The sequence below is a fragment of the Somniosus microcephalus genome, chromosome 2 (assembly GCF_052327205.1).
Source record: "Somniosus microcephalus isolate GS21.2 chromosome 2, FLI_Smic_1.0, whole genome shotgun sequence".
Taxonomy (NCBI): domain Eukaryota; kingdom Metazoa; phylum Chordata; class Chondrichthyes; order Squaliformes; family Somniosidae; genus Somniosus; species Somniosus microcephalus.
In genome coordinates this window covers 145755038-145766190 of record NC_140988.1, presented here as the reverse complement: position 1 = coordinate 145766190, position 11153 = coordinate 145755038, and the positions used below count along the sequence as shown (strand labels likewise).

Here is an 11153-nt window from a genome sequence, read left to right as displayed (position 1 = left end):
AGATTAATTAACTTACATACACTTCCACTAGGCTGGTAGAAAAGCACAAAAAAAATGTATACAACATTGGTCAATCTCCCATAGTGTTACACGTGGGGAGTCAAAACTGAGACTGATAGAATTTTGTTAGGCAAGGGTGTTAACGGTTACGAAACCAAGGCGAGTAAATGGAGTTAAAATACAGATCAGCCATGATCTAATTGAATGGTGGAACAGACTCAAGGGACTGAATGGCCTACTCCCGTTTCTATGTTCCTATATATTATGTCCATTTTTTTAATATAATGCTTTGATTTTGTATTATTATTTAGAGTTAAATATCTAAACTTATGTCAATTTGGGAAGCAAAGAGGCGGACTTGATGCAGCATTTGAGTTTCTCTATAGTACAGGCTGAGTTGCTAGTAGATGCAAAACTGTGGTGCTACAGCAGCACCACCCAGCTTGCCCGTTGTGGGAGGGCGATAAATCGGCCAGCTCCCATGCTGAGGCGGGTAGCAGGTCGGGTCTGGGAAGGCAATCCCGGAGGGGGGGAGGGGAGGAGGGGTGCACACAGGCCAGCAGCAGGTCGGGTCTGGGAAGGGAATCCCGGAGGGGAGGAGGGGCGCACACAGGCCAGCAGCAGGTCGGGTCTGGGAAGGGAATCCCAGAGGGGGGGAGAGGAGGTGGGGGCGCACACAGGCCAGCAGCAGGTCGGGTCTGGGAAGGCAATCCCGGAGGGGGGGAGAGGAGGTGTGGGCGCACACAGGTCAGCAGCAGGTCGGGTCTGGGAAGGCAATCCCGGAGGGGGGGAGAGGAGGTGGGGGCGCACACAGGCCAGCAGCAGGTCAGGTCTGGGAAGGCAATCCCGGAGGGGGGGAGAGGAGGTGTGGGCGCACACAGGCCAGCAGCAGGTCGGGTCTGGGAAGTCAATCCTGGAGGGGAGGAGGGGGCGCACACATCCAGCAGCAGCCTGGACTTTGTTGTAGGCCTAGGGTCCTGGCCTCACAAAAATAAAAAGAGAACATTTCCTGACCTGTGGTTTGAGCAGCCTCCAGTGGTCCCTTTAAAGATGGCTGGTTAGGCCGCTCAGCACCTGGTACAAATGGGCGGAGTCTGCGTGGCACACGCTCTGCCCATTTGTAGCCGAAAATTACAGTCAGGATCCTAGGACTTTGATTTGTATATTTAAGCAGCTTCCTGCCTTTTTCAGACAAGCGAGCTGATCGCCCATATACAAGCCAGCTTGAAATTGCATCAGTGGGCCTTGGGTGTTAATGGGTTGGCCGAGGTTGCCTTCCCTTATTTGCATTGCTGTCCGCCCATTTTTCTGGCGAAAAAAGAGTGGCCCTCAGTTCAAAATGACTCCTCATGGTATTTGCCATGTTGAGGGGAGGGGAGGAGGGGGGAGGGGAGGGAGTGGAGACGGGGGGGAGGGAAGGGGGAGGGAGGAGAGGGGAGGGCAGCGGAGGGGGAGGGGCAGGAGGGAAGAGGGAGGGGAGGGGGAAGAAGGGGAGGAGGAGAGGGATGGAGGGGAGGGGGGGGTGGGGGAGTGGAAGGGGGGTGGAAAGGCAGCCATCAGCGGCCCGCTATTTAATGTGGAGCCAACAGGAGCACTCCTGCGCTTCCAGGCTCCACATTAAAGTAAGTCAAAAACTTGAAACTTACTTTTTGGGTGGAAGCCTCCAGTGGTTCCTTTAAGGACCCTGGTTTGGCTGCTGTGCGCCTGAAAAAAACTGACCGCGACATGCACGTCGCATACTGCAGTCAGTCGTAAACGAATTTCACAAAGGGGCCAAAAACAGGCGTTAAACCCCCAATTTGTATTAGCAATGGCCCTAACGCCAATTTCAGGTGGGTGCCCTGGATAACTTCCTGGCTCCCGAACCAATATGTCGTGTGGTGCACTTCCATTGCTGAATGAACCTGCACATACCATGCGCCATATTGGGTCCTGGAAAACAGGCACTGCGCAATCGAATTTCTCGGCCCTTGTTCTCATTTTCAAGTTCCAACATGGACTTCCTCCACCCTACATCAGCAATCTTCTCCAGCCAAGCTGCCCATCTCTTCCTAATTAATCAGTTCCATGCTCCACCCCGCTCACCACCACCCTCACTCACCCCCTCCTCACTGCTTTGACATTCCATGCTTCATTTTCATAAGCATACACAAAACCCACTCTTCAATTATGCCTTCACTCTCGTCCTAGAACTTTATATCTTCCTACCTGCTCAGTGTTCTCCAGTCTTCTGTAAAGCAACTTGGGCTGTTTGTTGTGTGAAATGCAATATATAAGTGTGAGTTGTTACTATTGCGGAACCAAGTTCTGTGAGTAGGCTGACCACTAAATCAGTATATTGGGTTATTTGTCCAAAACCACTTGTACAGTACTGCTAATTTGTAACAAGGCTTTATTCTATCTGGATGAAGCCAGAATAGATAACAGCCTGCCTGCCTCTCAAGCCAATGTGGAGAGCAAAGTACTTGATCACCCTGCCATTCTGCATAGTGAAACGTAATTTGACAATGGCAAGGGTCCTTGCCTCCTGCAGTTTTACAAGGCCTTTCAGGAATCCTATGTCAAATAGAGGTCACATTGGTTGCACTTTCCTTCTTGTTTTCCTTTTTAAGATTCGTCAGACCTGTGGTGCTTACATTTCCCTGCAGAGATTCTTAATTCTTGATCCCTTCTTCCGTTGAACTTTGCTACCTCGACTATTGCAAGTCCTGAGATATGTCATCCCCAAGCGATAGTGCATTCAATCCATTCCGTGCCTGTTTGTTATTCACAACCTGAATGGTGGTGTTAGTTTGAAAATTTGCAGCCTATGATGGAAGTATCACTCCAAATAATCCTGTGTCCCATCTCCATAAATTTAATATAGGGCTGTTCCTAATAAAATAATTTATTGTGGCATATCTAGTTCTTTGGCAAGTTATCTCATCAAGCACTTGGAAAAATATAATATCAACCACAAAAGATGTAGCAGAATAACCATATCAAACTTCAATATTTCTGTACTCAATTGGTTGGGAAAAACTGCCTTTGGCACTTTGGTTTTACTCAATCAAAGAACATTTTTTTTTAATGTGGAACAATAGATAAATTTAATATTTAACCATAACATAAATTTGGAAAAATGTGAAGTAAAAAATTAACTATAGGCTATAGGTAAGAAGAAATAAGGCAAAGTGAAATCTAAAATGCATGGGCTCCAAATTTCCTCTGAACCATTTGGGAAGCACAAATGTCAACAGGCGTGACTTCTGCCCAAAGGTGATGTTCACCACTGACCATGCTAGACTTCACAGCATCAACTCACTTGCATAATGGTTGTCAGATGCAACTCCTGTGTAAGATGGGAAAAATACCCTGGTCCGGGGGAGGGCTGCGGGGGTGGGGGGGGGGGGGTTGCAGGCGGGGGGGGAATGGAAAGTGTTACTGCAGGATTTAAAAGCCTACAGCAACTTAAGTTAGCAGCAGCTTCCTGGAAGGCCATCAGGTAAATCTTTTCTCCTCCAGCTTTTGTCAGCATGTTGAACAGCACTGTGCTTCTTCAAACCTCTTTTAAGAACAGACAGCAGAGCTTTCAGGAGCGGAAACACTTCAGGGCATCCTCATCAACTTATGGAACAGTAGCCCCAGCCGATACCCTGTCAGGGAGGAGATCTAAATCGCAGAGTGCACAATTTTGCTGATGCAGATATCAAGGTCCTCATCGTGCAAATAAGGATGTCGTATGAAGGATTTTGAAGTTGCATGGGAGAAATCTGCTGAAGACAATAGCCAGAGCCACATGGATCAAGGTGGCAATGGCACTGAGTGCCACCTATCACACCCAGGACAGCAGACCAGTGCAGACAAAAATGAAATGACTGGCGAGGACTGGCAAGGTAAGAGAACTGCTACCTTCACCTTTTCACTTTGGCATCATGGTTCCCCCTCCACTGATCACGTGCATTTCTTAAATGGAATGACAAGTCATCGTGCACAGTTCATTGTGTCAATCTTCCACCTGGAATCTATATTTGGAACTCACCTCATAAGTTTTTCATGCATGCAGCCTCTTACAACACCTATCTGTTATGCGATAGGATCCTTCTGGCACTTTTCCTCCCTGTTATGTGAGATGTCCGTTGGCAGGTGAGAGATAACCTTTAGATACTTAGGAGAAGGCCCACCATCACCTTCACAAGGCAACTAGGGATGGACAATAAATCTGGCCTTTCCAGCATTGCCCTCATTCCAAGACCAAAGTAAGAAAAAGATGTTTGTCTTCAGTTAATGCTGTTAATCTTGTTTCAGGTATACTACCACACAATGCCCTGGAGAGGCAGGCCAATGGTGATGGGATCCCGGACATGAGGCAGCTGACTTACTATAATGAGATGCCAATAGAGCTACTGCGGAGTTATTCCACCTTGGCTACCAGTGGCGAGGTCGTTGGGCCAGTGCCTGCTACAGGTGAGTGGGTGCTTGACCTGCTGCAACGCATTAATGAACTCAGCTACCTGAAAGGTCCAGAGCTAACTCAATCTTGTCATTTTATTTGGGTGCTGCACATACATTCTTAGCTCATTTCCTGTTCCTCTGTAGATCAGTCACAGTTAAGGGGGCCAGATGAGGAGGGAGAGGAGGAGGAGGATGACAACAAGGAAGAGGCTGGTTTCTCTACCTCTAGCCATGGCTGGTCATCACTTCACTCATTTCCAGCTCAGAGACTTTCCCCCAGGGGCTCAAGACAATAAAGATGAGAATTAGCAGAGAGAATTTCACAGAGCACAAGGGCCCACAGGAGTGAGAATTGGAAGAGTACAGTGCCATATCCAAGTAAAGGCTGTGAGACAGTGACACTTGGCTAAGGAGCCAGCAGATTCCGATTTCATAAGTCCTGCTCTGTAAAGGAGGATATTTGATGAAACATTACATTTATGGCTTGGCACGGAGATCCAGCTCCCAGGGGTGCAGCAGATGACAGGGGTCATAGTGGAGTCCACTGGTCTCGTGTGCGACAAAATCAGGGAATCATTTTCCTCTTGCCAGAAGTGTGTGGCAACTTTATTGCAGTCTGCAATCATTCCTCCCTCCTCTCCAATCCCCTCACAAACATGCCTCAGAACAGGTCAGTGCCACTTCCTTGGATGAACTGCAGCTGTTGAAGCCCTAGGAGATAGACTTGAGAGAGCCTTTTATTCTTACGTTCAGACACTAAGGGTTGAGTTACAGGCTACACTCTTTTGGGGCTTTCAAAATTTGGTGAGGTCCATTAGATCTGCCCTCCCACTGATCAGTAGCCACTCTGAACCTGAGCCCAGTACCAGTGGCATGGCGGGAATCAACTAATATGATGTAGCTGTCTATCAAGATACAACACATGCTAGGCCGCCCATCTAGCCCTTCAAAGGCCTACTCTAAGAGTACATAGGAGACAGGCCAGGCTGCTGAGGCAGTTACATGAGAGTTGCAGACCACACAGGGAACTACAAGCCAGTTAGCCTGATATCAGTCATTGGGAAAATGTTGCAATCCATTGTTAAGGAAGTGGTATCAGGACACTTAGAAAATCATAACATGATTAGGCAGAGTCAACATGGTTTTATGAATGGGAAATTGTGTTTGACAAATTTATTAGAGTTTTTTGAGGATGTAACTATGTAACTATCAGGGTAGATAAAGGGGAACCAGTGGATGTAGTATATTTGCATTTCCAAAAGGCATTCGATAAGGAGCCGCATAAAAGGTTAGGGCTCATGGGGTTGCGAGTAATATAGTAGCATGGATAGAGGATTGGTTAACGGACAGAAAACAGAGAGTCGGGATAAACAGATCTTTTTCAGGTTGGCAGGCTGTAACTAGTGGGGTGCTGCAAGGATCAGTGTTGGGCCTCAGCTATTTACAATCTATATTGTCGGGAGCGGTGAGAGCAGAGTTTCAGTGAGTATTTAAACTCACTTTCGCAGGCTTTTTTACAGAGGCCATTGTTGGGAGTGGTGAGAGCGGTGTTTCAGTGAGTATTTAAACTCACTTTCGCGGGCTTTTTTACAGAGGCCAGTGTCGGGAGCGGTGAGAGTGGAGTTTCAGTATTTAAACTCACTTTCGCGGGCTTTTTTACAGAGGCGTTCCAGTGCCACGTCACGATTCAAAATGTGACGCGGGCAGGAGGAAGCAGCTGATTGGGTGTGTACGGCCAGGTGAGTATTTATACTACTCTATAGTTTGACAGTTAAGGTTCCTAGGGCTAGATTTTCAGTTGCTTGCGCCAGCAGTTAGCGCCTTAAGAGAAGTGATTTTCGGGCGCTATGCGTGTAGCGCCTGGGCGCAGCGCAGTTTGCGCCCCGCCCCAAATTAAGTTGCCCGTTAGCGCCGGCGCAAAGTTTAGCGGCCGCCCGGATGCGCGCGCAGAAAATGACGTCACATCCTCGTGCAACGCCCTTTGGCCGCCCCGAATCCAAACTTCAGTCGGACCGCCCCATTGTGCGCCTGGCGTCCAGAGCGTTTGTAAAATGGAACGCAACACACCCTGGGGAGCGCAAATTAAAGGGCACTGGTACAAAAGGCACACTGCATGTGTTGTGTGGAAGGAAGCTGTGTGTTGTTCTGAACGGTCTATGTATGTTTCCGGGCACCAATCACTCCTCCTCCTCCTCCTCCTCCTCCTCCTCCTCCTCCCGTTTCTCCCCAGACTTTGCATTTGAAAAAAATACATGCACCCTTCCCCTTTAAGAGCTCACTGGCACCAGAGTGTCTGCCGTGCGCTGCGCCCGAGCTCGGGTGTTGCGCTCTCCACCGCCGGCTTAGCGCCTAAAGATACTAGTGGAACGCCTCTTTTAGCGCTCCACCAACCTCTTAGGGCGAAGCCACTGAATTTCCGGCAACGGGGCGCTACTTTGGGGCGGGCGATAACTTCGGGCGGGCGCTAAGCTTAGCGCCCCAAAACTGTCTATACTGAAAATCTAGCCCATAGTTTATAAAGTTTAGAAGGTCTTAATTTTGTAGTTATAGTTTCTAAGGTCTCTGTTGTGTAGCAGGGAGTGCTAGGAAACAAGGGCCCTTGAGTATATCATTTAATTGTAGTATAATTGGTGGTATTGATTTAATTTAAATTAATTAAAGGGTAAGTCATGGCAGCAAAGTTCGGCCCCGTGGCATGCTCCTCCTGCACTATGTAGGAAATCAGGGACATTTCCTGTGTCCCTGATGACCATGTGTGCGGGAAGTGTATCCAGCTGCAGCTACTGGCAGACCGCATTGCGGCGCTGCAGCTGCGAGTGGATACATACTGAAGCATTCGTGATGCTGAGGACGTCATGGATATCACGTTTAATCAGTTGGTCACACCGCAGGTAAAGGCTGCACAGGCAGGAAGAGAATGGGTGACCACCAGGCAGAGTAGTAGGCGCAGGCAGGTAGTGCAGGGGTCCCCTGTGGCCATCCCCCTCACAAACAGATATACCGCTTTGGATATTGTTGGGGAGGATGGCTTATCGGGGGAAGGCAGCAGCAACCAACTTCCTGGCACCATGGGTGGTTCTGCTGCATGGGACGGGAGGAAAAAGAGTGGGAAAGCTATAGTGATAGGAGATTCTATTGTAAGGGGAATAGATAGGCATTTCTGCGGCCGCAAACGAGACTCCAGGATGATATGTTGCCTCCCTGGTGCAAGGGTCAAGGATGTCTTGGAGTGGCTACAGGGCATTCTGGAGGGGGAGGGTGAACAGCCAGTTGTCGTGGTGCATATAGGTTCCAACGATATAGGTAAAAAACAGGATGAGGTCCTAGAAGCTGAATATATGGAGTTAGGAGGTAAATTAAAAAATAGGACCTTAAAGGTAGTAATCTCAGGATTGCTAACAGTGCCACATGCTAGTCAGAGGAGAAATAGAAGGATATTTCAGATGAATATGTGGCTAGAAGAATGGTGCAAGGGGGAGGGATTCAAATTCCTGGGACATTGGAACCGGTTCTGGGGGAGGTAGGACCAATACACACTGCACGGTTTGCACCTGGGCAGGACTGGGACCAATGTCCTAGGGGGAGTGTTTGCTAGTGCTGTTGGGGAGGGTTTAAAATAAAATGACAGGGGGTTGGGAACCTGTGCAGGGAGACAGATGAAAGGGAAGCAAGGATAGAAGCAAAAGACAGGAAGGAGAAAAGCAAAAGTGGAAGTCAGAGAAATCAAGGGTGTAAATCAAACATGGCCGCAGTAAACAATAATTCTAAAAGGTCTAATAGTGTTAAAAAACAAGCCTGAAGTCTTTGTGTCTTAATGTGAAGAGCATTCGTAATAAGGTGGATGAATTAGCTGTGCAAATAGATGTAAACAGATGATATAATTGGGATTACGGAGACATGGCTCCAGGGTGACCAAGGTTGGGAATTCAACATCCAGGGAGGACAGGCAAAAAGGAAAAGGTGGTGGGGTAACATTGCTGGTTAAAGAGGAGATTAATACAATAGTAAGGAAAGACATTAGCTCTGATTATGTAGAATCTGTATGGGTAGAGCTGAGAAATACCAAGGGGCAGAAAACATTAGTGGGAGTTGTATACAGACCCTCAAACAGTAATGCTGAGGTTGGGGGTGGCAGTAAACGGGAAATTAGAGATGCGTGCAGTAAGGGCACCGCAGTTATCATGGGTAACTTTAATCTACATATAGATTGGTTTAACCAAATTAGTAACAATACTGTGGAAGAGGAATTCCTAGAGTGTATACGGGATGGTTTCCTTGACCAATATGTTGAGGAACCAACTAGAGATCAGGCCATCTTAGACTGGGTATTATGTAATGAGAAAGGATTAATTAACAATCTTGTTGTGCGAGGCCCCTTGGGGAGGCGCGGTCATAATATGATAGAATTCTTCATTAAGATGGAGAGTGAAGTAGTTGATTCAGAGACTAGGGTACTGAATTTAAATAAAGGAAACTATGATGTTATGAGGTGCGAGTTGGCTAGGATGGATTGGGGAATGTTTCTTAAATGGTTGACAGTGAATAGGCAATGGTAAACATTTAAAGATTGCATGGATGAACTACAGAATTTGTTCATCCCTTTTTGGCATAAAAATAAAACAAAAAGGGTGACTCAACCGTGACTAACAAGGGAAATTGGGGATAGCATAAGATGCAAGGAGTGGACATATAAATTGGCCAGGAGAAGCAGCAAACCTGAGGATTGGGAGCAGTTTAGGATTCAGCAAAGGAGGACAAAGGGATTAATTAAGAGGGGGAAAATAGAGTATGAGAGTAAGCTTTCAGGGAACATAAAAACTGACTGTAAAAGTGTCTATAGATATGTGAAGAGAAAAAGATTGGCAAAGTCAAGCATAGGTCCCTTCCAGTCAGAATCAGGGGAACTTATAATGGGGAACAAAGACATGGCAGAGCAATTAAATACATACTTTGGTTCTGTCTTCACAAAGGAGGAAACAAATAACCTCCCAGAGATGTCGGGGTACATAGGGTGTAATGAGAGGGAGGAACTGAATGAAATCAGTATTTGTAGGGAAATGGTGTTAGGGAAATTGATAGGATTGAAGGCCAAAAAATCCCCAGGGCCTGATAATCTACATCCTAGGGCACTTAAGGAAGTGGCCCTAGAAATAGTAAATGCATTGCTGGTCATCTTCCAAAATTCTATAGATTCTGGAACAGTTCCCATGGATTGGAGGGTAGCTAAAGGTGGTAGAGAAAAAACGGGGAATTATAGACCGGTAAGCCTAACATTGGTATTGGGAAAAATGCTAGAGTCCATTATAAAGATGTAATAGCAGAGCACTTGAAAAACAGTGACAGGATTGGACAAATTCAACATGGATTTACAAAAGGTAAATCATGCCTGAATAATCTACTGGAAGTTTTTGAGGATGTAACTCGTAGAATAGATAAGGGAGAACCAGTGGATGTGGTGTATTTGGACTTTCAGAAGGCTTTTGATAAGGTCCCGCACAAGAGACTACCGTGCAAAGTTAAAGCACATGGGATTGGGGGCAAGGTACTGACTTGGATAGAAAACTGGTTGGCAGACAGGAAGCAAAGAGTTGAAATAAACTGGTCTTTTTCTGAGTGGAAGGCAGTGACTAGTGGAGTACCGCAGGGATCGGTGCTAGGACCCCAGTTATTCACAATATATATTAATGATCTAGATGGGGGAACTAGATGTAATATCTCCAAGTTTGCAGACGACACAAAGCTGGGTGGGCGTGTGTGCTGTGAGGAGGATGCACAGAAACTTCAATATGATTTGGGCAGGTTGGGTGATTGGGCAGATGCATGGCAGATGCAGAATAATGTGGATAAATGCGAGGTTATCCACTTTGGTGGCAAAATCAGGAAGGCAGATTATTATCTGAATGGCAATAGATTGGGAAAAGGGGAAGTGCAACGAGACCTGGGTGTCCTTGTGCACCAGTCACTGAAGGTAAGCATGCAGGTGCAGCAGGCGGTTAAGAAGGCAAATGGTATGCTGTCCTTCATAGCGAGAGGATTCGAGTACAGGAGCAAGGATGTCTTGCTGCAGTTGTACAGGGCCTTGGTGAGACCACACCTTGAGTATTGTGTGCAGTTTTGGTCACCTTATCTGAGGAAGGATGTTCTTGCCATGGAGGGAGTGCAGCGAAGATTCACCAGACTGATACCTGGGATGGCAGGAATGACGTATGAAGAGAGATTTGGTCAATAGGCTTATATTCGCTAGAGTTTAGAAGAATGAGAGGGGATCTCATTGAAACTTATAAAATTCTAACAGGGCTAGAAAGCCTAGATGCAGGAAGGCTGTTCCCAAAGGCGGGGGAGTCCAGAACCAGGGGTCACAGTCTAAGGATAAGGGGTAAGCCATTTAGGACTGAGATGACGAGGAATTTCTCCACCCAGAGAGTGGTGAACCTGTGGAATTCTCTACCACAGAAGACAGTTGAGGCCAATTCATTAAATATATTCAAGAAGGAGTTAAATATATTTCTTAAGGCTAAGGGGATCAAGGGATATGGGGAGAAAGCAGGGGCAGGATACTGAATTTGGATGATCAGCCATGTTCGTATTGAATGCCGGAGCAGGCTCGAGGGGCCGAATGGCCTACTCCTGCTCCTATCTTCTATGTTTCTATATTTCTATTAATGACCTAGATGAAGGGACCGAGTGTAATGTATCCAAGTTTGCTGATAATACAAAGC

General features: G+C 46.9%; 1 protein-coding gene across 1 annotated transcript; it reads left to right on the top strand.

The window, feature by feature from the left end:
• The first annotated feature begins 3420 nt into the window (after positions 1-3420).
• Positions 3421-5561, top strand: LOC147122999 (uncharacterized). The gene is made up of 2 exons (XM_085963408.1): positions 3421-3875; positions 4288-5561. The coding sequence occupies exons 1-2, from the start codon at positions 3722-3724 to the stop codon at positions 4554-4556; spliced, it is 423 nt and encodes a 140-aa protein (XP_085819534.1). The 5' UTR covers positions 3421-3721; the 3' UTR covers positions 4557-5561.
• The last annotated feature ends 5592 nt before the right edge of the window (positions 5562-11153 follow it).